The 26024-nt window shown below is 49.1% G+C and overlaps 1 protein-coding gene across 1 annotated transcript in view; it reads right to left on the minus strand.

Moving 5' to 3' along the window:
- Positions 1-1038: 1038 nt before the first annotated feature.
- Positions 1039-26024, minus strand: part of LOC147733976 (adenosine deaminase 2-like) — a 332200-nt gene continuing 307214 nt past the window's right edge. The window contains exon 9 of the mRNA XM_086953605.1: positions 1039-1177. Within this exon, the coding sequence (XP_086809731.1) occupies positions 1039-1177 (139 nt within the window). The remainder of the gene's footprint in view (positions 1178-26024) is intronic.

Below are 26024 nucleotides of genomic sequence, written 5' to 3' on the forward strand. Positions count from 1 at the left end.
ATAGCGGGAATATTTCCATCGATACGCCCGCCTTGCTAATAGGCAATAGCGATATTAGCGACTGCTTTCAGTCGCTAACAGGTTGGGTACGCCCACTTTGCATGTCATTATCGATAAATATCGCTGACATGCAAAGCGGCACCAAACCGCTCGCTATCGCCTAAAAGCTGTCGCTAACATCAGTTAGCGATAGCTTGCTAATATAGCGATAGAATTATCGCTGCTTAGCGGCCGAAAACCGCCGCTAAACCGGCAAAAATTGCCTATTGCCCACCTTGGCAATATGCCCCTATGTTCTTTCAATGGCTATTGGAATTGAAGCAAGGTCATTGATTCTTCTTGGCGTGGTTAGTCCTAGGCCTCATACTTGTCAGCCAGTGGCGGCTCCACTGCTAAAGTGGAGGAGCATCGTTCCACTGCCATGAAGCAGCAAAAGAAAGGAAAAATAAAATGATAATAAAGTTATGTTATTAGCATTCTATTTTGTCCTCCTGCTGTGGCAAATTGCATGAGTAGTGGGGCGGGCTGCAGAGCAGTGGACTAGTGGTAGAACATGCCTAAGTTTCCAATGACTGGTTGGTGTGCCCTCTCAGGCCACCCAAAACAGTCATGTGCACTTTCTTTGTTTTTCATGGAGAACATGCCCACACCTCCAGCCCCTGGCTGATCGCCGTGTCACAGCGTTCAGACCAATCACAACGCTGAATGTTGTGATTGGTTGCGGAAAGAGTGGGAGCACTGGTGCTTCCTGCTTACTGTTTCTCACAAGAAGCCAGGAAGAGGATGCAGGAGAGGCGGCGGCAGCCAGTCAGCTGGGAGGTAAGTGTGTTTTTTACAAAAAAACGAATCCATCACTGCAGCTTCCAGGCAGCAGCCACGACTGATGTCAGCAGTGGAAATATGAAACCAGGAACATTTTGGGATCAAAAATTCTAGCTTCAATTTTCCTCTGAAATGCATTGCGCCACACATAATTTTGAGATACATGTAAAAGTTAGGTCCATTCAAAATTGCCTATTTTTATTAACATAATCAAAGCTATCCTTGGCGTCGAGAGTTGAACTTTACAGCTTCTTTCCTGATGAGGTGATTGCTTAACTCGTTCACAAACTCTTGCCACTTTTTATGCCAGATTATATACGCTCTGACCTTCATCCCTTCGGGCATGGCACTGTACCTGCAAAGAGGGAGATAAACTGCTTATCCCCAGTCATGCAGAAACAAGATCATTCGACAGCAACACCGATGGTAAATAAAAGACATTTCAGTCTAAAATCTTGAGTTAACATTCTATTAAATAAAAACAAAGTTATTAAAAGTGACAAAAAAGACAGATTATTGTTGTTTGTTAACGTTAATAGTATTTAAAACCAAGTTACACACGTTGGAATTAAGGCATAAGGAAGAAATAGGTGGCATCCTCATATGGAAAGGCATCTGTTAACTAAATAGGAATCTGGGTTAAAGAAGTGATGGTGATAAATTACTCTGAGTTGTTAATCAAGGTTTTTTATGCTTACCTGGGAATGCGGTAGAAAGGCTTGAGGTAGAGGGGATGAAGCTGGCCTGGTTATGTTGTTGGGTTTGCTGGTTGTTGGGGATGCTACACAGAGCTGCACTGGATTATTTTCAGGTACGCATTCCTAATCTTGAGGAGCCAGACTCAAAAAGCTGTGCTGAACTGCTGGTATGCCACTGAAGTCAACAGTGTTTTGAAAGGAAGCACAAAACCAAGTTGTGCTCCAAAAATAAACCTTATGAGCGTTGACCATATATGGAGTCTGCAGTAGGCCTACAGTGGTAGCAGGAGGCCGGTTCAGCCACACTACCGAGCCTCCCTGGACTGACCACCACTGCGTCCATTTTACTTTCAACTCCAACACGGCACCCAAGCCACCGCTGCAACTGCCACAGACTGGAGCAAGGTCTCAGAAGAGCTCCTTATCACACCCTCCTCCAAGACCCACCCACCCAAGACACACCACAACTATCATGCAGAAGACCCACTCGGGAGCACCTACGGACCCCTTCTCTCAGCACATATTCCACAGGGCAACCATCGCACCTGAGCTAGGATGGACCATCAACGCCTCCCTCATGTCTGGCATCTTCCCAGATGACTGGAAGCGGACAGAGGTAAAACCACTTCTGTCAAAAACAAGATTCCTATGGGCTCCTTTAAAGCATACAGAAACACACTTCTAACATCCACTCACGGCCCAATCACCAACACTGAATAGAAACCAAAAAAAGTATATAAATACTATATTATATTTTTATTATTAGGATCCATATAAATTCCAGATATTTAAAAAAAGGTTAAAAAACATATGCATAATCAATATACATGGGTTAAAAACATGTCATACATAAACACCTGGGAGAATGTGACAAGTAACAAAGACATAAACAACCTGATAATTCCAGTGAGCACCCCAAATACATAAAGAATGATGAAATTGATAACCCTAATTCGATGTTTAATTGTGTTCTTTATCCTAATCAAACCCGGTATTGTTTGGGTGTGTTCTCAACACAAAGCAACGTGTTTCAGTGGTATAGTGTGATCCACCACCTTCTTCAGGCTTACAAATACAATTCCTTTCTTCTCGGGTTGGCCACACAGTGTAAAATGAAAGTAGGGATGTAAATGCCGTCCCCTGATAGCCTCTTTTTTCGCTGACCCACTCGGGAGCTCCTATGGACCCTTCCCTCCACACATATTCCACAGGGCCGCCGCAGCCATCGCACCCGAACTAGGACAGACCATCAACGCCTCCCTCATGTCCAGCATCTTCCCAGACGACTGGAAATGGGCAGAGGTGAAATCACTCCTTAAGAAACCCACGGCCGACCCTACTGACCTGAAAAACTACCAGCCCATCTCTCTCCTCCCTTTCATGGCAAATGTCACTGAGCGACTAGTGAACGCCCAGCTGACCACCTTCATCGAAGAGAACTCCATCCTAGATGCCTCCCAGTCTGGATTCTGCAGCAACCACAGCACCGAGACCGCTCTCCTCGTCGTCACAGACGACATCCATCTGCTAGTCGACCAAGGACACACCGCAGCCCTCCTAGACCTCTCCGCAGCCTTTGACACCGTTTCTCATCTCACTCTTGCAGCCAGATTTCATGACGCAGGGATACATGGAACCTCCCTCAACTGGATCCAAACCTTTCTCTACAGCAGAACCCAGAGGATCAGACTCCCTCCCTTCCTCTCCAACCCACCTTTATCAACTGCGGAGCACCCCAAGGCTCGCCTCTCAGCACCACTCTCTTCAACGTCTACATGGCCCCCCACGCCGCCATCGCCAGACAGCATGGGCTCAGCATTGTATCCCACGCCGACGACACCCAGCTCATCCTCTCATTCACGAAGAACCCCAAAGACACCAGACTCTGCTTCCAGGAAGGAATGTAGAGTAGAGTAGAATGTAGCAGCCTGGATGAAAGACAGCTGCTTGGAGCTCAACTCCGAAAAAAACAAAGTTCTCATCCTTGGATCCTGTAACTACACCTGGCACAACACGTGGTGGCCCTCCGCCCTCGGAAATCCAACCACTCCTACTGACCACACACGCAACCTCGGCATCATCCTTGACTCCTCCCTCTCCATGAACCGACAGATCATGGAGATCATCATCGCCGTTGCCTCCACCAGCTTCAACTGCCTATGCATCCTCTGCAAAACCTTCAAGTGGAGTCCCCCGACTGCAGAAAGAACGTCACCCACGCACTCATAACCAGCAGATTGGACTACGGCAATGCCTTGTATGCCGGAATCAATAAAACCCTACTACGCAGACTCCAGACCATCCAGAACGCCGCTGCCATACTCGTCCTTGGAAGTCTGCATCATGAACACATGATGACCCAACACCTGCAAGACCTCCACTGGCTCCCCAAGTTCAAACTCTTCGCCCATGCCTACAAATCCCTCTACAACATCGGACCCAAATACCTCAACGAGAGAGTATCCTTTCACGTACCCAAGAGAAGCCATCGCTCCGCCGACCTCGCCCTGGCAGAGGTCATCCGCAGAAACAGAAAGGGCGGGAGAGCTTTCTCCAACATCGCAGCCAAGACCTGGAACAAGCTCCCTGTGAATATCAGACACTCGCCAACCTTGCACACCTTCAGGAAGGGCCTCAAGACATGGCTCTTTGACTGATCCGGAGCTGCCCCCCCACCCCAGCGCCTTGGGACCCTCACGGGTGAGTACTGCGCTTTATAAACCTCTGATTGATTGACTCTAGCTGGGACCTTGAGGGTGAAATATTTAAAAGTAGTATGCAAAGGGTTAAAAAGGCAGGTGCATTACCCGAGTTAAGACCATACACAATTCCAAGCAGAAGACAGGGTGCAAGTGATAGGTACACTTGTTTGTCACCATCTAAAAAGTCATGTAGACTATAGAATAGTTATGGATAGCCTACACTTTCTATGTAGGAAACTTGTCATGGTAAGTGTACTGGTGTAGGCCAGTCAGTCAGTCAGTCAAATACACTTTATTCGATTTGTTAAAAATCATAAAAGGCATAAAACATTTATGTACATATATAAAAATATAATACATTTCCAACATGTGCAATATGATAGGTCAGAGGTAATGAATTACATAGATAATGTAGATAAATGACTCATTATGCTACAAGCATTGGCGCATTATGAAATTTAATTCTAGATGCCGCCACTAAAAATTTACCAACACTAAATATTATGTGCGTACTGCTCGATGACTGAAGGTAGATTAATGCCGGCCTCACTTGAGTGAAACCCGCCTCCCTCAGGATGGGCAGCAGGTGTTTCTTTCTAATGTCCATAAAATGTCCGCAAAACATAACAAAGTGTATTGTGTCTTGGGTTGAAAATTTGTCACAAGTGCAAGGTGCGGCTATATCTGGCTTGACCCAAGTAGGATAACTGCCCAAATAAAAATGAATCAGATTAAATCTGAACTTAATCAATAAAAACCTATGAAAAGGCCTTGTGACGATCCTAAGATATGGTTCAAGTGTGGTGGAGCTTAGTAGCATATAATATGATCTAACTGTGGGTTTCGACAATTCTCTTTCCTCACGGGCTAGTCTGCCCCCTCCATGAAGTGCTTTTTAATCAGGTTAACGTCCTCCTTCCTGATATAAGATGGTGATAGGAAGAGTTCCGGACGTCCCAGCTGTTCAAAAGTCTTTCTCAAGTATTCCAGCCAGGGCACTTTTTTCGAATGGTGTAGGAACATGACATCAGTTATGATCACGTGGTTAAGGGTTAGTTCCTTCTTTAACCAGGTTTTTAGCCAGAATATTACCGGCGCCAAGTTAAGCCTATCGGTGACATGGTCCAAGCCCACCTCTGCATGAATTGAGAGGGTCGGAGTGCACTGCGGAACAGAGAGCGGGGACCGCAAAAACCTATTTTCCGCCCTCTGGATTGTTTCGAGATGTGCATAGCCCCATAAGGCTGAACCATACATCGCAATTGAAATGCATTTAGAATGGTAAACTTTTAACAGAGCCTCAAACGGCCTAGCCCCCAACCTTTTTGTGAACCCCATTATTGCAGCGGTTGATCTGGCCACAGATAAGCTCTTTACCCTTACCTGAGGGCCCCAAAGATCCCCTCTCATCGAAGAGCACCCCCAAGTATGGGAACACTGCCACTCTAGAGACCACGTCACCCTTGCATTTAAAAACGTTTGTTTTACCCCTCTTACTGTGGGATCCGACCACCATAGTGTGTGATTTGTTCGCATTTACTTTTAGTTCCAGCCTATCCATAAATGCCCCAAATGCATCCAATAGGTGCTGAAGGTCATTTCCATTGCGGGCTATGAGGACTGCGTCATCCGCGTATAGGAGAGCAGGGATCTTAATGTCTCCTATACGCGGGACGTCCCCCTCAACCTCCTCCACATGTCAACCCAGGCCATTGATGTAGATGGTAAAAAGGAGGGGGGCCAAAATACAGCCCTGGCGTACTCCTCGCATTGATTTAAAACAGGTTGTACACCTTCCCTCATTAGTGACCCTAATTTTGGCGAACAACTCCTGATGAAGGGAAGCCATGAATTTAACCAGTGCCCCATCTATTCCCCGCTCCAGGAGGATAGCGCACAATTTAGCCCTATTCACCAGGTCGAAAGCCGAGGAGAGGTCCATAAAGGCCAGAAATAACGACCCCTCCTTGGCTACCGTATACTTAGAGATCAGCAGATGTAATTTGGAGCACTGTTCCAGAGTCCTCTCTTTTCTCGGAATCCATACTGGATGTTGGATAGACCCCCGCTGCTCTCAATGCTGTCCCTCAGCTTAACCAGCAAGACTCTACCTAGTATTTTAATTGTGGAATCTAGCAGGGATATGGGCCTATAACACCCTGGGTCATCTCGCTGTCCTTTTTTGAAAATAGGCACTATTATTGAGGTGGCCCAGCAGCATTAAAGACATTAGATAGTATTCTGGCCCAAAGCTTCGGGGAGTGTTTATAGAAATCTGCAGGGACCCCGTCAGGAACCGGGGCTTTATTCTTAGTTGTCTCTAAAATAGCTATTTCCACCTCTGCTTCCACAAAGTGTACTAGGGCTGCCTCGGGAGCCACTGGTGGACAACCAGAAGCTTCGGAGGCCGAGTACTGGTCTAGGCATTTTAGGTTGGTACCACTAGGATGTGCATGAGATGAGAACCGTTCCACCAGAGTGCCTATGTGGGAGCTATGCTTATCTGGCTAATGTATCATCGGTACCAACCATTGATATCATTAGAGTCATGGGAATGTGGATGCAAATATCCCTAACAAACTGATTGAGAGAGCATTATCCTGAGGCTGTGAGTACCTTGAGATAAAGTTAAGGTATTTTCTGATTTCTCTGTTTCAACAAAACTATAGTAGGATGATGCCATTAAGTGCTGTCCAACACTGATAGATCTAATACCCAGTTATGTGTGTATCCTGACGGTCTGCTGAGTATATCTGCAGTGTTCTGGGTTCTCATTTTTTCCTTGGATCTAAATGCGCCAGTGAGAGGAATAAAAGGGATGTATAGAATGATTGAATCATTCTCAATCACTAGTATTTACTCTGGAATGCCTCCTTACTCATCATTGTTTTGCTCACTGTGCATTTACAGACTACCAGTGGCGTAACAAAAGCTTGGGGGCCCCCCTGCAAGGTGCGATGAAGGGGGCTTGCTCAACTACATGCAATCTATGTCCCTCACCTATCACCTGTGCAAGGACTTTTAGAACCTCACCACCTTTAGACAATTTCAGCAGAACTATTCCCAGATTACACACATTTTCAGGCTGTGGATTGAGACTGTGATGTACCTCAAGTGAAAAAAAGGCCTATAGGCTGCACACACACTAAATGGCATCAACCAGATGGTTGGTAACCTGGGAAGTATATATATCACTGATACAAGACAGAGAGGTATCTTAGACACATTACTAATGTTCTTAGTGTATGCAATGCTGGTGCTCGCAGAGAGGAAATCAGCATATCTAAAAAGATCTTTTATTTAAGTGAGGAACTGGCAGAGCCGACAAGCAAACAACTTTATACAAGCATGAAAATCATTCAATCAGGAAGCGTATGTAGTGCACACACACAAAGCACTAAGCACGGAGCCCTGACAAGCTCAATACTTTGTTTCAGGATTTGGGGACATGGTAGCCAGAAACCTTAAGGCTTTTTATTAAACAATAATCACGTGTTTGAAGATGTTGGTGCCTCTGTCTGATAGGCATAATTCCAGTTTGTCCCTTGATCACCAAAGACATATGTGTAGAACAGCAGAAAGAAGATGGAGGGAGAGAGAATTTGAGGAAAACAGGGCTTGCTCTAGGAAGCATCTGGAGCTCCATTAGGAACAGGAAAAGGCAAAAGTTGTATTATACTACTACTATAATGGAAGCCATAAAATTGTGCTGCTAGGGGGTTCAGTTAGCTTACTCAACCATCAGGCCTCTTCCTGATGGCATTGCCTTCACAGAGTTTGGTAACCAACAGGGACTTTTGCCTTTCAACACAAGTTCATTATAATCCAGCACAAAATATAATATATTTTCAAGTCAGGAACTCAAATATTTTCTCTCTTATTTCACTGGATGAGGCACTGTTGAGTGTTGAGTTCATGCCCAGCAGCATGTTGTGGTATCTGCCCCTCATATGGCAAGAAGGTGTGGTCTCACAATAGATGAAAACAGCTGTTGTGACTCCCCATATTAAAAAAGAAGGTCTTCCCATGGATGACAGACAGTTTTTGACCAAGTTCTTATTTGCCGGTTGTAGGAGAGTAGGGTCTGCAATCCTATGATCACCCAGATTTTTTGCTTTTGTTTCACTGGTTTACGACTTTCTCTGGCTGTGGGCCTGCTAATCAGACCCACAGCCTGGCTGTTCTCTTTCTAAATTACGATATGTACCCTAGGTGCATTTACCAATTGGTACTGGGCCACCTTATCAGACCCCGTAACGCAGGGCATAGGTGTACCCAGGGCCGCCAGGGGCTGCAGCATGTATTATGCCACCCCTGGCTGGCCTCTTAAATTTGACACAACTGGCTGCACGACAGCTGGGGCGAAGACGTGTAACCACCCTTCGCTTTAGGTATAGTAGCCCTATATCTAACCATACAATGGACACCCGAGTCCCTATCAGTCACTCCTATGGCAGGCCTTATCAATCCTGAATGCAGAGTGCGTGGGCTCGTGTGAGCTAGGTTCAGGCCCGAGCCGAGCCCGGCTGCAGCTTGCGGAATCAAGACCCAATAGCTGTTCCATGATAACGCGTACCACATCGGTAACTCCGGTATCGCGTTATCAAAGCATGTCGAGTAAGGTGTCATACGAATCGGGGTGCTGCCCTCTCACCAATTCTGGCGATGAGGTTAGTATCCCACCCTTCTAGAGGGACACGACATGTACGTAACTGTGAACCCCGGTTAAAGTTAACTGAAGCCTCAGCTCCACAAAATGGATGCTGCCACCACAGACACAAGTCTGACCTCCTGCTGCTGGGAGTCCTTCCAGCGAGGAGCACTTGGACAAAGAGTTTCCTGTCGAGGGCGCTGTTCGCACCGTCCCAGACAGGGTTTGTGTATTCTGGGTAGGTAGGGCTTTGGCGAGAAGGTGACTGCGGAGTGGCACCCCGGTGCTCACTACGCATCTGCCGGTTAGAACCAGTTCCAGGGGCGACAGCCCTGGCCTGGGGAAAGCCCGGCAGGGGAGAGGGGCGTAACTACCCCCCTTCCTGGTCCCACCCTTAGGGCAGGACCTAGTCATGTACCCACCCCTTTCTTTAGGATAAAGACCGGAGCGGGGACCCTTCCAAATTAGATCATCTTTGAATCAAGAACTACTTTCTACGAAAGGACACTCAAGACTCTTCTCAAGATTTCTCCCTTGTGGCTAAGGAGTAGTCACCCTGCATCAGCGGGCACCAACCAAGAACTCTGCGGTTTGCTGCAAGTCCCTCCTCAAGGATCCGACGGCCCAGCTCGACGAGAACCGGCTTCCCTGGCACCTCTGACCTCTACCCACGTCATCAGCTCAGCTGTGATCTGTGGGTGCGACGAGACCTCGAGGGACCGGCCATCATCAGAACCTGCACGCTCTTAAAAACCAGCACGACCATCGAGGTAACTCTCTGGTGAGTGCTCTGGGGTCCGAGAAGCCCCGACCCTGAGCCGCTCTAGCACCGAAGTGCAGTCTCCCAGCATCTCCACGATCTGCGTGGGGCCCTTCTGCTCGCTGCTCAGCACGTTGTCTGGTCACTCGCCGCTGGCTTGTGCCCTTCTGTGACGACATCCGAGAATCATCACTGCTGGTCTGGTTGCTCCAGACTGGCCCTTGCTTCCATCTTTGCGAGAAGCACCCCGGACCCTCCTGGTCCACTCAAGACGCCATCTTAGGCCCACCCCGTGGCCCTGAGATCTGCCAAGGCTTGTTGCCCCATCCTGGGCCCAGCGACGCCGACAGCATCATCCTTCGTGGGACAGCTCGCACCTCCACCGTGGTCGCCGACAACGCCTCCTGGTCCGTGAGACTGCAGAGCCTAGCGTCGCCCACTCACCTAGTCGAGGTGACGGCCAACCGGTGCCTTCCTGGTACCCTCTAACTACTGGCTAGTAGTACGAACTTGGTCCCCTCTGCTTTCAGGTTTCATCAATCTCCGATCCAGGCTTGGATCTCTACGAACTATTCAACACTGGTCGCCGGCCAGCAACTCCTTCCTTCCGGCTCCTGGCTCGTCAGCGAAGACCCCGACGCCTGTAAGACTTGTGCAGCCGCAGCCCTCGTGGCTAGGTAACTCGGCATTTCGGTGCCTGCATAGCCTCCTTACTCTAGGGTCCCGAGTCCCTCGCTTCCGACTTGCCTTATCGGGTCCGCCCGAGACCTTAACCTTTCCGTGTCCTCGGACACTTGTTTTAAACTGTGCACTTGAAGTATTTGCTAAAGAGATTTGGTTTGTGCTTAGTACCCTGTCCTCATAAAGAGTACAGGGCTGTTGTGATTCTTAATAAATATCCTGTTTATTTTCATAACACTTGTGTGGTGTCCTTTCACTGGGTGTTCAAGGGGTACATGTGTGGTAAACAGCTGGCTTAACACGCCCTCTCGAGTCTTTAGCCTTAGACTGCTCGTATCCACGCTACTAGGATAGCTGGTCTATAGGTTGACTTACAACCAAACACCATAAGGGTCGTTGGAACGATACATAGCGGTCGCTAGAATAGCGAACGTTGCATATCGGGCCAACTTCTCACATTGGTGGCAGCGGTGGGATTTGAGCTTGCTGTTGTTTTACCACACGTATCCTAAGAATATCTTGTTGAAAGATCGCACAAGTACTGTTAGTACATATAACTAAAAGCTTAGAATACTCTGAGTTCTACTGAACCAGCTGTTGTAGCTCCTCAAGGCTTAGCACACCTTGGCTACAACTCTTAGCAAGGGAACAGTAGGTAAACACATAGTGTAGGTAGGTGCATCACTTACACCACACTAGAAACAGTATGTCGGACAAAGGAGGAAACTCTGGGTCTCCCCTTGTGTCAGTTGACCCTCCACAGGTCATCCCTTCAGGATATACTGTGCTGAGCTTCAAGGAGTTGAGACGGTTGTGTCACTCCAGGAAGATTCAGCAGGGGTCTAACCCCACAACATCCTTTCTGATTGGTCTCTTGGAGACTTATGATGCCAGAAGAGCTGAGAAACTTCGTAGCTCTTCTAATCCAGAAGGAGACATGCCTCCCCTCGAGGGAACCCGAGACGATCCTGACCTCATTCACCTCGCAACCGAGAACGAGGATGTGGAGGAGGATGAGGATGAGGATCTCTCTGGGGATGAGGCAGATAAGGGACAGGTAGAAGTCGTCAGACTAAGCAGGTCCAACTTAAGCAAACATGATAGCGGTACTGGGGGACCCCTGGGGCCACTATCAGGTCAGCTTAACATTGGGAATGGACGAGCCAGATCTCTGTCAAGAGGCTCTGGCAGATCCCTTCAAACCAATGGCTCTCACAACTCGTCTCAGAGAGGGATGACGTCCCCCCAGAGGAGAGTGTACGAAGCTAAGGAAAGGGCAGCTAATCTAAGGATCGAAAGGGAAGAACTTGCCCTGGCCAAAGAAAGGCTTGCCTTTGCAAGAGAGCAACAGTTAAGTGGGGTAGTCCCCACTGGTGGCAGCAATGTACCTAGTAATAGGGAAAAGAGTTTCGATACGAAACACCTTGGTAAGATAGTGCCCCCCTTTAAACAAGGGGACGACATCCACAAATGGATTACTGCTTTGGAGAGGGCCTGCACTGTGCAGGGCGTTCCCCAGAGTCAGTGGGCAGCTATCTTGTGGCTCTCCTTTGAAGGAAAAGGAAGAGACAAGCTCCTCACCACAAGGGTAGAGGATGCTAACAATTACCAAATCTTGAAAAATACACTCGTTGAAGGGTTCGGCCTAACCACTGAGCAGTACAGGGTGCTGTTCAGGGATACCCAGAAAACGCAGTCTCAAGATTGGTCTGATTTTGTCGATTGTGCCACTAAGGCTTTTGAGGGCTGGTTGCTGGGCAGTAAGGTTACTGATTACGAAGGATTGTATAATTTGATGATGAGAGAGCAAATTTTAAACAATTGTCAGAACCAGTTGTTGCATCAGCATCTTGTCGACTCGGATCTGACCTCTCCCCAAGAATTGGGAAAGAAGGCAGACAGATGGGTTCGAACAAGAGTTAAACAGAACCAGGGCCAGAATCAAGGTGGTCAGAAGAAAGCAGACCAGAAGGGTAAAGATTCGAAAGGGGAACAAAGTGACCAGAAGTCTTCGACAGGTCCCCAACAACCCAAAGAGGGTGGGGGTCAGGCTCCCCAAAAGAAGAAAGAAGGCCAATCCAAAAGATGGTGCCAGTACTGTAAAAGTAAATCTCACTGGTTTAGTGAGTGCACCAAGAAAGGAGGAGGGCAGACTCCTGCCACTGCAGCCCCTAAGGCACCTGTGCCCCCTAGTACAGTCAGCAGTGGTAGTGCGCCTCCCAAGGGTTTAGTAGGGTTAACCCTGGGTTCTGAGGGGCGTGACAACTCAGTTGGCACACTCACTCAGGCTGTCCTTGTCAGTACAGGGGACGTGGACGTGTCCCCTGACGTAAGCCCCAATTCCTTGGGCAAATACCGACAGACGCCTTTCATAAATGGAAAGATGGCTCAGGCCTATAGGGACACTTGTGCCAGCGTCACCATGGTGACGCCTAACTTTGTGGACCCTGGACAGATCATGCCAGGTACAGAGTTCCTGGTGACCAATGCAAGCAATGTCACTACCAATCACAGTATGGCAATTGTAGCTTTCTCCTGGGGAGGGGTAACTGGCCAAAAGAAGGTTGTAGTTAGTCCAGACCTCCCAGTGGATTGTTTGTTGGGCAATGATTTGGAGTCGTCACAATGGTCAGAAGTGGAGCACCGGACTCACATGGAAATGTTAGGTTTGCCAGCACATGTGTTCGCCGTGACTAGGTCACAGGTCAGGAAATGCCCCACTGAACAGGTGCTGGATCCTGGAACAACGGACCAGACACCTCCCAAGAAAAAGAGCAGTAGGGTTAAGGCTGCGCCTTCCCCCTTGCCCCAGGTCGAGGATCAAGTCTCAGAGGAGGCTGACCTACAGGAATTGCGGGAAACTGAGCCTAGGGAATTCGAACTTGATCAAGTTGAATTCTTGGGTTCAGGGGGACCCTCAAGGGAAGACCTGGGGAAGGACCAGTTAGACTGCCCTTCTCTTGAACCCCTCAGACAGCAGGCTGCTGCTGAGGCTGCTGGGAACGCCACAGGTACCCACAAGGTATACTGGGAAGATGGACTCCTGTACACTGAGTCAAGAGACCCCAAGCCTGGCATGACCAGGAGGCTGGTTGTACCCTTGTCTCAGCGTGGTTTCCTACTTACCTTGGCCCACGAGATTCCCTTAGCAGGTCACTTGGGCCAGACGAAAACGTGGGACAGGCTTGTCTCACACTTTCACTGGCCACACATGAACGAAGATACCAAGGAGTTTTGCCGCTCCTGTGTCACTTGCCAAGCCAGTGGTAAGTCAGGTGGCACGACAAAGGCCCCCCTTATACCATTGCCTGTGGTGGGGGTACCCTTTGAACGGGTGGGGATCGACATCGTCGGTCCCATGGAACCACCTACAGCATCAGGGCACAAGTTTATACTGGTGGTAGTGGATCATGCCACCAGGTATCCTGAAGCTATTCCCCTTAGGACCACTACAGCACCTGTTGTGGCAAGAGCCCTAGTTGGAGTGTTCTCCAGAGTGGGCTTCCCTAAGGAGGTCGTCTCCGACAGAGGTGCAAACTTTATGTCGAGCTACTTAACTGCTATGTGGAAGGAATGTGGTGTTAACTACAAGTTCACTACACCCTATCACCCACAATGCAATGGGCTTGTTGAGAGATTCAACAGGACCCTAAAAGGGATGATTCATGGACTACCGGAAAAGCTTCGGCGTAGATGGGACGTCCTGATCCCCTGCCTCTTGTTCGCCTACAGAGAAGTCCCACAGAAGGGGGTTGGCTACAGCCCTTTTGAACTTTTGTACGGGCATCCTGTAAGGGGACCACTGTGTTTGGTGAAGGAAGGATGGGAGAGACCTCTCAAAAAGCCTGCAACCAACATAGTGGACTATGTGCTCGGCCTCCGCTCGCGGATGGCGGAATACATGGAAAAGGCATCTGAAAACCTTAAGGCCAGCCAAGAACTCCAAAAAGCTTGGCATGACCAAAAGGCTGTCTTGACTGTTTACCAGCCCGGACAGAAGGTGTGGGTGTTGGAGCCAGTGGCCCCAGCAGCACTCAAGGACAAGTGGTCCGGGCCCTACACCATCCTGGAGAAAAAGGGAGAGGTCACCTACCTGGTCGACCTGGGAACTCCCCGGAGCCCCCACAGGGTGCTCCATGTCAACAGGCTAAAAGCATATGTCGACAGGAAGGACATGAGTTTGCTCATGGCCCTAGATGAGGGACAGGAGGAGGAGAGTGACCCTCTCCCCGACCTGCTCACTCAGAATCCTGATGATGGATCGGTAGATGGTGTTGTCTTTTGTGGCAGCCTCTCCGAACATCAACAGAGCGACTGTAAACAGGTTCTTCAGTCGTTCAGACATATGTTTTCTCTAACACCCAGCCAGACCGATTGGTGTACCCATGAGGTTGACACTGGTGACAGCTTGCCCGTGAAGAGTAAAATCTACCGGCAGCCTGATCACGTTAGAGACTGCATCAAGAGTGAAGTGCAGAAAATGTTGGAGCTGGGAGTCATTGAGCCCTCGGATAGCCCTTGGGCTAGTCCCGTAGTTCTAGTGCCGAAACCTCACACCCAGGGTGGTAAGAGAGAGATGAGGTTTTGAGTAGACTACAGGGGTCTCAATGCAGTCACTAAGACTGACGCCCACCCAATACCAAGGGCAGACGAGCTTATCGATAGATTGGCTTCGGCCAACTACCTAAGTACGTTTGACCTGACAGCTGGGTATTGGCAAATCAGGTTAGCTGAGGACGCCAAACCTAAAACCGCATTTTCAACCCCTGGTGGGCATTATCAGTTCGTGGTGATGCCCTTCGGTCTGAAAAATGCACCTGCCACCTTCCAACGGTTGGTGAATCAAGTCCTTACTGGGCTGGATGACTTCTGTGCGGCGTATCATGACGATATCGCTGTCTTTAGCTCCACCTGGGAGGATCACCTGGTCCACCTGCGGAAGACGTTAGAGGCACTGCAAGCAGCAGGTCTCACTATCAAGGCCACCAAGTGCCAGATAGGGCAGACACAGGTTGTATACCTGGGCCACCTTGTAGGTGGAGGCCAGGTTCAGCCACTGGAGAGCAAGATACAGTCAATCAGGGACTGGGCTCCTCCAACCACCCAGACTCAGGTTCGAGCTTTCTTGGGCCTGACTGGATACTACCGGAAGTTTGTCAGGAACTATGGTTCCATCGTGACACCATTAAACGAACTGACAAGCAAGAAAATGCCAAAAAAGGTTCAGTGGACAGCGAGCTGTCAAAAAGCATTCGATGACCTAAAGCAGGCCATGTGCACGGCGCCTATCCTCAAGAGTCCGGACTACTCCAAACCATTCATTGTCCAAACAGATGCTTCTGAGTTGGGTGTGGGAGCTGTTCTTTCTCAACTGAATTTTGATGGTCAAGACCAGCCCATTGCTTTTATAAGTAGAAGGCTGACCCCTAGAGAGAAGAATTGGTCAGCTATTGAGAGGGAGGCCTTTGCTGTGGTTTGGGCCCTGAAGAAGCAGAGGCCATACTTGTTTGGCACTCACTTCAAGATTCAGACCGACCATAAGCCCCTCTTGTGGCTAAATCAGATGAAGGGTGAAAACCCCAAACTGCTTAGGTGGTCCATTTCCCTACAGGGGATGGACTTTACAGTGGAACACAGACCTGGTACTGATCATGGCAATGCCGATGGGCTCTCCAGATATTTCCACTTAGAACAAGAAGACTCACCTGGTCAAGGTTAGCTTAGTGTTCCGACGTTTGGGGGGGGGTCATGTAGGAGAGTAGGGTCTGCAATCCTATGATCACCCAGATTTTTTGCTTTTGTTTCACTGGTTTACGACTTTCTCTGGCTGTGGGCCTGCTAATCAGACCCACAGCCTGGCTGTTCTCTTTCTAAATTACGATATGTACCCTAGGTGCATTTACCAATTGGTACTGGGCCACCTTATCAGACCCCGTAACGCAGGGCATAGGTGTACCCAGGGCCGCCAGGGGCTGCAGCATGTATTATGCCACCCCTGGCTGGCCTCTTAAATTTGACACAACTGGCTGCACGACAGCTGGGGCGAAGACGTGTAACCACCCTTCGCTTTAGGTATAGTAGCCCTATATCTAACCATACAATGGACACCCGAGTCCCTATCAGTCACTCCTATGGCAGGCCTTATCAATCCTGAAGGCAGAGTGCGTGGGCTCGTGTGAGCTAGGTTCAGGCCCGAGCCGAGCCCGGCTGCAGCTTGCGGAATCAAGACCCAATAGCTGTTCCATGATAACGCGTACCACATCGGTAACTCCGGTATCGCGTTATCAAAGCATGTCGAGTAAGGTGTCATACGAATCGGGGTGCTGCCCTCTCACCAATTCTGGCGATGAGGTTAGTATCCCACCCTTCTAGAGGGACACGACATGTACGTAACTGTGAACCCCGGTTAAAGTTAACTGAAGCCTCAGCTCCACAAAATGGATGCTGCCACCACAGACACAAGTCTGACCTCCTGCTGCTGGGAGTCCTTCCAGCGAGGAGCACTTGGACAAAGAGTTTCCTGTCGAGGGCGCTGTTCGCACCGTCCCAGACAGGGTTTGTGTATTCTGGGTAGGTAGGGCTTTGGCGAGAAGGTGACTGCGGAGTGGCACCCCGGTGCTCACTACGCATCTGCCGGTTAGAACCAGTTCCAGGGGCGACAGCCCTGGCCTGGGGAAAGCCCGGCAGGGGAGAGGGGCGTAACTACCCCCCTTCCTGGTCCCACCCTTAGGGCAGGACCTAGTCATGTACCCACCCCTTTCTTTAGGATAAAGACCGGAGCGGGGACCCTTCCAAATTAGATCATCTTTGAATCAAGAACTACTTTCTACGAAAGGACACTCAAGACTCTTCTCAAGATTTCTCCCTTGTGGCTAAGGAGTAGTCACCCTGCATCAGCGGGCACCAACCAAGAACTCTGCGGTTTGCTGCAAGTCCCTCCTCAAGGATCCGACGGCCCAGCTCGACGAGAACCGGCTTCCCTGGCACCTCTGACCTCTACCCACGTCATCAGCTCAGCTGTGATCTGTGGGTGCGACGAGACCTCGAGGGACCGGCCATCATCAGAACCTGCACGCTCTTAAAAACCAGCACGACCATCGAGGTAACTCTCTGGTGAGTGCTCTGGGGTCCGAGAAGCCCCGACCCTGAGCCGCTCTAGCACCGAAGTGCAGTCTCCCAGCATCTCCACGATCTGCGTGGGGCCCTTCTGCTCGCTGCTCAGCACGTTGTCTGGTCACTCGCCGCTGGCTTGTGCCCTTCTGTGACGACATCCGAGAATCATCACTGCTGGTCTGGTTGCTCCAGACTGGCCCTTGCTTCCATCTTTGCGAGAAGCACCCCGGACCCTCCTGGTCCACTCAAGACGCCATCTTAGGCCCACCCCGTGGCCCTGAGATCTGCCAAGGCTTGTTGCCCCATCCTGGGCCCAGCGACGCCGACAGCATCATCCTTCGTGGGACAGCTCGCACCTCCACCGTGGTCGCCGACAACGCCTCCTGGTCCGTGAGACTGCAGAGCCTAGCGTCGCCCACTCACCTAGTCGAGGTGACGGCCAACCGGTGCCTTCCTGGTACCCTCTAACTACTGGCTAGTAGTACGAACTTGGTCCCCTCTGCTTTCAGGTTTCATCAATCTCCGATCCAGGCTTGGATCTCTACGAACTATTCAACACTGGTCGCCGGCCAGCAACTCCTTCCTTCCGGCTCCTGGCTCGTCAGCGAAGACCCCGACGCCTGTAAGACTTGTGCAGCCACAGCCCTCGTGGCTAGGTAACTCGGCATTTCGGTGCCTGCATAGCCTCCTTACTCTAGGGTCCCGAGTCCCTCGCTTCCGACTTGCCTTATCGGGTCCGCCCGAGACCTTAACCTTTCCGTGTCCTCGGACACTTGTTTTAAACTGTGCACTTGAAGTATTTGCTAAAGAGATTTGGTTTGTGCTTAGTACCCTGTCCTCATAAAGAGTACAGGGCTGTTGTGATTCTTAATAAATATCCTGTTTATTTTCATAACACTTGTGTGGTGTCCTTTCACTGGGTGTTCAAGGGGTACATGTGTGGTAAACAGCTGGCTTAACACGCCCTCTCGAGTCTTTAGCCTTAGACTGCTCGTATCCACGCTACTAGGATAGCTGGTCTATAGGTTGACTTACAACCAAACACCATAAGGGTCGTTGGAACGATACATAGCGGTCGCTAGAATAGCGAACGTTGCATATCGGGCCAACTTCTCACACCGGTAACGACCAATTGTCGGAGGGAGTGGTACATGAAATGATCCAGAAGCATGTTTGTAAGTTTTACTTATCCGGTAAATGTTAATTAGGATTTCAACTGGGGCATGGTACAGAGACAGGCATTTGTTTGCTTGAACCTGTCCGTGTCCTATGATACAATAGATCACTCTGTTCTTCAGGAAAGAGAGAACTTTTCCCTACGGATTTGAGGTACAAAGCTTGGTTGTAATCAGCTTTAGACTTGGTGTAGTGATTAAGATAATAATTCCATGGTGAGGGAGCTTTGTTTTTGCGCTGCCACAAGATTCTGCAGTTTATCCATTGCTCTGTAAAGGGTATTTGGCTGACCTTCAACTGGACTGGACTTTCAGCACTAAATAGATGACACCCAAATAAGGGCTCATCTGGAGGAAAGTAGTTGCCAGGCTCTGTTCCCAAATTCTTAAGGTCTCACAGAGATTGTGTCCTCTTGGTGGAAACATTTAATCATGGAATCATTACCTTCATCCAAGAGCCTTCATCAGCAACCACACCAAGCACAGAATTAGCTGTTATCTTGCACATGCCTTCTTGTCAGTAAACGGAATACAGCAAATGCCTTGAAGAAAACTCGGAACACTTGAGCATGCTTGAGTATGAGTACACTTAAAAAGGAGTTTAGCTCTAACTGTCAGTGTTCCACAGCGTTTTGTTGCAGGACAGAACCTCTCCAGCTCATCTAAGCGTCCTCAATCGTCCTTATGCTCACCTCTGCTCCACATTTTTCTCCTTGCCTACCCCTTAGCGTGTACTCCTCCACTCTTCTAGACTTCCTAGTCTTTTAGTTCCAAATGGCCTTTTCAGTGCCATTAAACTACGTTTTTACTCGCCTACTATATTTAGCCCGCGTCAGACAGATACCTTTATTACCAGGCATTTTCAGATCAGAATTTCAACTACCAGGGCGTCACTCCAGGCTTCTGGTTTCTTTGCTATCACTGCCTAGTATACAGCTGGTCAACTCTACTGCTGATTACCATTTCACTCCAGAACCATTAGTAGTGGCAAGTTCGAAGATGCAATCTTGAACGGCAAAAATTAGACTGCCATCATCCTGAAGCTTGGTTCTGCCTCTTGTAAATCAGGAGGCATGCACCATTTTAGAGTGACGGTTGTTGTATTCCATCCTCTCATGTCTGACAATAGAGAGAGAGCAAATAACAGCTTATTGTGGGGATGAGAGTAAGTAAACCAACTTTCAGTGGCGGAAAAAAGGAAATATCACAAAATGGAGTGGCTATTTTAATCTCTGTTTTCTTGGCCAGAGTTCCTTACGGCTGCATCATGAACCATCTCTACCATTAAGATCCTAAAAGTCTATACTGACCATCAACTCTCTTTAGTTCAGAAAATTAGAACAGAAGTGAAAGGTTTAGTCCACACTGGCCCGAAATCTTATTCCATTCTTGGGCTCAATGAAAAGGCCTGCATTTATGAGGGTTAACATTTTATTTTGTAAGACATTTGCGATGTTCAGCTTCAATGAGATCTATTTTTCTGAGATACTGTAAAAGTCATTCCAGTGGAGCCTTCTTTGCCATCTTTGTGGTTTTCCTATGTTACATTTTGCCTTCGGAAAACTAGGAAACTGAGAACCTGTTTAAAACCAGCCATTTCTAGAAAATGTATACCTAAGGATGAGTTACTGCTCTACCGGGTAATGCTGTTCTTTTTACAGTGGTCAACACTCTACATACATACATGCACATTCTCCATAGTAGAACACTAGAATGTTAATCTATTGTAATAGGACATGCTCACTTTTCTCCTTTGTGTTGTACTCCTCTGCAGGTTTTCCCTTATCATAGGTATTCTACCCATCTGTATCTTATCCTACTAATATTCTACCTCATGTGGCCATCTCCTTTTAGTCTCTCCTTCACATCTTCCCTGTCCTATGGTTCTTTACCCCCTTTCTATGTCTTTTATCACACCCCTCTTCTCTGCCCTCTCTTCCATGCTTTTTTTGTCATCTCTCTTCCACTGGGTTGTTTGTCTTTTCTTACTTCTACATTACTTGTTTCTGTGTCACATGTTTTCCTCTCTCTTCTCTCCCTCTCTTTCTCATGTCTCTTTATCATCACCGCTACCTTTTCCGTTCAGTTATTTCTTGATTATATATATGTCTCTTAATTACCTCTTTCACTCTTTCTCAGCTATCTCTCATTCACATAATTATCATTTAATTACTTATTTTCTACCTTTTCTCTATGCCTGTCTCTTTATATCATGTCTGTCCCTTTATCAACTTGCTATCTCTTTCCCCCTCTGCTCTCTTCCTAACCTCTTAGGTCTTTCTAATCTGTATATGTCTCTTAATTTAGCCTACTCTCTCTCCCCACTGTCTCTTTGTTACCTGTCTCTTGCTCATGTCCACCATCACTTCACCCCTCCTTCTCGCTCTCTGCTGCCCCATTTTCACCTGTCTGTCACTTAATTTCCTCTTTTAGCTTGTCTGTTTCTCACATCTCTCTCTCTAACCTGTATGTCTCTTTTTCATCCCTCTCTTTTGTGACTACTAATGCTCTCTCAAGGATATTGCTATTGCTTTCTTGGCTGCCTCTCTGTAACCTCTCTCATCTGCCACCCTTTTTACCTCACTCAGTTGACTTTCACCTCTCTTCATCTCTATCGAATGCCTGTCTCCTCCCTATCTCTGTCTGTCTTTTCTACTCTTCAGTCCTTTTTTCACTTCTCTCTCTTAATCACTCACTTATCTCGCTCACCTGTCTTCCCCTCCCAGCCCTTCTCCCTCTCCCAGGCCCCCGTCTGTCTGTCCTTTAAGCTGTCTCTTTCCCATATGCCTCTGTCTTTCACTTCTCACACAAATCTCTCCTTCCATACCTCTTATCTGTGTTTAATGTATCTCCCTTCCAACTGACTGTCTCTTTCTCAACTGTCTTTCTTTCTTACAGTTCTAGCTCTATCACTTCTCTCCCCTTATCTCAATAACTGTCTCTCGCTTGTCTGCTCTCTCTCTCACATCTGTCTCCTCCACACATTTATTCTCAGTTGTCCTTAATAACATGGCTGTCTCTTTACCAACCCCATCCCTCTCACTCTGTCTCTCTTTCTCTCTCTCAGCTATTACTTTAATTCCCGCAATCTCTTTTGTACCTTTTTAACTGGCCACCCCTCCATCGTTCGTCATGGTGTTTCATCTGCCTATCGCTCACACACCTGTCTCTTCTCTTTCTCTCTACCCTATTCCTTTCTCACCTGGCTGCTTCTTTATCACCCCTCCACTGTAATTCTCTGGCAGCTGTCTTGCGTCTATTTCTGTCTCACACCTGTCTCTTCTCTCATCTGCCTTTTTCTCACCTCTTCCACCTTTCCACCTCTCTCTGTACCCTGTTCTATATTACCTCACACTAATGTTTGCACTTCTCTGGCTCTCTCTTTCTACCGCTCACCTGTGCCTTTTAAGTGCCCGCTTTTTCTCGTTTCCCATTCTCCTTCCCTGCACTGTCTTCCCCCTCTAACCCTGGGCTCTGCAGGTATTTCCATCCTCACTGGCATAAAGAGATTTGGAGGCCTGTTTACCCGGTGGGCCCCTTCTGTCAACATTGTTTCATTTTGCACGGTTGTTATGTGTTTCACTGTGCTGTACAGTAGCGCACTAGAGACAACATTTGCAGTCCCAGCAATAGTGCACATGTTTGTTTTTGGGCTGATCATCATTACGATCAGCCCAAACATGCGCACTCTAGGCTGCACATTAGGAGACCGAGGGTTTGATGCCGTAGTCCCTGGTCTCCTAATGGGTAGGGAGTATCCCTGCCCTCAACCAATTCTGGCGGCGCTGCTGGAGCACCGTCAGTAGAGGGGTTGGCACTGCAGTGACGTTGCAGCTGTTCCTGTTTGCGCCTCCTGGTCCGGGGTCCCGCGCTGTTCAACAGTCGTGCAGAGGTGCTGAGGCGGCACGGACCGGTAAGTTTTCTTTTATAATATTATTTTAATCTTCCCCAGCCCCCACCCCCGCGTGACCCCCCTGCGAGTATATGTGTTTGTGTTTATTTATGCCTGGATGTATTTTAGTCTTTGCAGGGCTTCATCTCATTTCATCTCTTGTACTGTAAAATGAAATCCCACTTTAAGAGGTGCATGCTTCTAAGAATGTGCTATTTTTAAATTCGCCACGTCCCTTAATGCACAGAAGCATTGACTGCACCAGGTGTCTGTTTAGCTTTGTTGTGGGAGCATGCCACTGTTTGTAATGTGGGTGTGTACACCTCTTGGTGCTATGTAATAGACGAGGGGCTGCTAGCTATTTCCCATTGTATTTCATGTTTCCTTTTTCTTACCCTCATAATTGCGTGTTTTTACACGGATGTGCTGACTTTCCAGGCCAGGAAACATCATTTCCTGAGATGTTTTAACGAATGATGGGATGGCCATCTCTATTATATACGTTTTCCTTTTCCACTGCTGTTTTCTGAATATTAAAAAAACACAGCAGAGCATCGGTTTCATTCGAGCATTATTCAGCTAATCTGCTGATGAAATGTAATGTATTTTTAATATATTTTTTTTTCCTGACTGACCACCAGGTTTTTCAAACGCTCACTTTTGTCTTATTTAAGTTCAGTAAAGGCCTCTGGAATGATGAAAGGAAGGCCTGGTTACTCAATGCTGTATCGTAATCTTGGCTCTACCTTTCATGTTTACAACTCACCCTGCACATTAATGCCGAGTACTCGAAATTGAGTCCCTGTTGCAAAGCCCCAACGTGCAATGCCTAATCATTGTTCACACAGACTCCTGCCATAAAACGAGGCATACATATCTTGTGCTGTTTGCCTGTGCCCTCGGTTACTCTTTACTTAACCTGCCCATATTTGACCAACCCTCATCTCGGCCTCCCCTTTGCTACTAGGACACTAAAGAGATGCTGCTGCGTGGGCAGTAAATGATGTATCCATGAATTCCTGCGACAGGCTTAGAGGCTGAGTTCTGACTCATTGGCACGGACCATGCTGCAAGATCAAGTTGTTGTCTAAAAGAATGCAGTGGATGAACATGTAGATTAGTTCATTTGTAAAGTTCTGCATACAGCAGAAGCCACCTCAGTGCGCTTTGTGTGCAGTGCACAGGGTTAAATGGGAATTATGGGCAGAAGTAATGTTGGTCAGATGTGGTTGTAGGTGCTGGGGCCTTGGAATGCCCAGGTGTGCCAGTTGACCAAGTGGTCAGATAGGCATAGGTGGAGGATAACGTGAGACCACCCCAGAAAGTCTAATACCCTGATTCTGATTAGGAGGCAAATACCGAATAGAGTGCAAACACCAGTTTGTGCCCGACTCTTTCTGAGACCCTCGGCACGAAATGTGCATCCTTGAGGGTTTTGTCCCCAGGTCAAGCCTGGCACGGTTCAAAGCAGAGCAAGGAGAGTACCTGTCCTGTGTTTTTATTTCATATTCTTCCATAGTAGTGAGCCGTGAGTATCGGTCAGAGACACTGGCTTAGGAGGGTGATTGCTACCAGATTCACAAAGGCCAGTCGGAGTTGGGGCACCCCTGGTGAAGCTGGGGAAAATGATGGGCATCCAGTGACTACAAAATGTATTTAGTGGCTAGCACTATATCAGCTTTCTGTACTCCATCGCTGTAAATCAGGAGTCTTCATGCCATCCACTCACTGCTATCTGAAGTGCTCGAAAGGTGAACATGGTGCAAGACAGTCTGTGTTCCTTATGAACTTTTTGATGGAGTCTTCTAAACGCCAAGTTTCTTTGCATTAAGGTCTCATGTTAGCGGTATGTGACTATGTGGACCCCAGGTACTTCTTGCGTCTTTTTAAGTGACTAGGCCTCAAACTGAATCAAAATATGTACAGTAACTAATGAAGTGCAGTCCTGAGGGCACCTGTTAGCAGCTATTTACTTATCTGGTGGAGCTGTTTAATTGGCAGCAGATTAAGCAAATGTTTGCTCAGCTCTTCAGGACTCATGTGATTCTGCATTTCTTTGTCTGCCATGAGAGGACTAGGTATTCTGGTATCACAATCTAATGGAGGAATGATACGAAAGAATATTTGGAAGCTAAAGTGTGGTAGGCCAGACCTTTCGTATCACTTGTGTGTTAAAGGGGATGTACTTTTCTTTCCTGGGGGTGGAGCCAGCTGCGAAGCGAGATGGCCGCTGCTTGAGCGAGCTCCTCGCCCGAGTCCAAATAATCCTATATCACCATCCTGATTCCCCCACTCTACACCCACCCTACCAGTCACCGGGAACTGTTCAAGCCCCCCGGTGCATGCAGGGACCCGATGCGGAGGTCCGACGTGCCGCCACGGCTGCTGTTGCTGGCCGAGAGGGGCGAGGCCTGGGGATCCTGCTGCAGCCTCGGCCTCTAGTAAGGAAAGGTCCCGTGACGCGGGTCGCGTGCGGCGGGCGCACTGCTCGGCGGCCCCTTGCCCACCTGTGGGGAAGCTCGTGGGGTGCTGGCCTGAGCTGCGGACGTACCGTGGCCCCCCCGGGGTCTAGCGCGCGACCCCCTGAAGATCACCGGAGGCGCGCGACGCTCGGGCCGTGGGTGGAGGTTGCAGCCGGCGCTGGGGCAGCGGAGCCTGGTGGGGCTTGTGCCTGGGGCCGGAGCGGGCCTGCTCGGCGGCCTCTCTCGCCCCCCGACCCCGCGACCTGGCGGCAGCGGCCGCGGAGCAAGCGGAGGACGGTCGGAATCGGGCTGGGTGCTGGATCCCCCCCTCCAAATAAAACACTGAAGAGGCAAGAGGGCACGGGGGCGTGGCTTGGGCGCCGATGGGAGAGGCGGCGTGAGCTAGGGGCTCCGCAACAGATTCCTGATTTATCCTGCATAATCACGCTTTGGACCCACAACTTCGGCCCGAAAGTTATCGGAAGGGTGCGGGAAGGGAAGCGGCAGACCTGAGCACAACTAGAAGCCCTCCCCGACATCTGTGAGGTCCTCTACGCCGCGGCGACGAACCGGAGGAGAAGGGACTCAAGGTGACCGCTGTGTCTAGCTCCCGATGACGCCGTGGAGCATGTAGCTGGACTGTAGCTGCAGGGAGAGCCCTGAGGCAGCAAGCGCTAGTACCTTTGCCAGGGGGAGCGAGATAGTGGTGTCCCGGCGACCGAGAGGTGTGCGGCGACGTCGCGAGCTGAGGCAGCTGTGGACGACTCGGAGCTGCGGCGACGGAAATGGCGGCCCGGAGCTGGTAGAGGCCAGACGTCGGAGTAAGACCTGTGCGGCTGATCTAGGGTGCTGCTCGCTGGCAAGAGAAGCACCTAATGCCGGCCACGTACGGCTACTAATTGGAGAGACGAGAGTGGGGCGAGATAAACCCGCCCTATCGGAGGCCTGCAACTCACGGCGCAAGGTGAAGGGGGCACAGAGGTCGGAGCTACGAACTGGCTGGGCCCCGTCGCGCCGTTGTAGGCCAAGACGAGTAGCGGAACAGCGATCGAGGTGTGGAGGAGGAAC

Source organism: Lissotriton vulgaris, chromosome 1_2 (assembly GCF_964263255.1).
Source record: "Lissotriton vulgaris chromosome 1_2, aLisVul1.2, whole genome shotgun sequence".
Taxonomy (NCBI): domain Eukaryota; kingdom Metazoa; phylum Chordata; class Amphibia; order Caudata; family Salamandridae; genus Lissotriton; species Lissotriton vulgaris.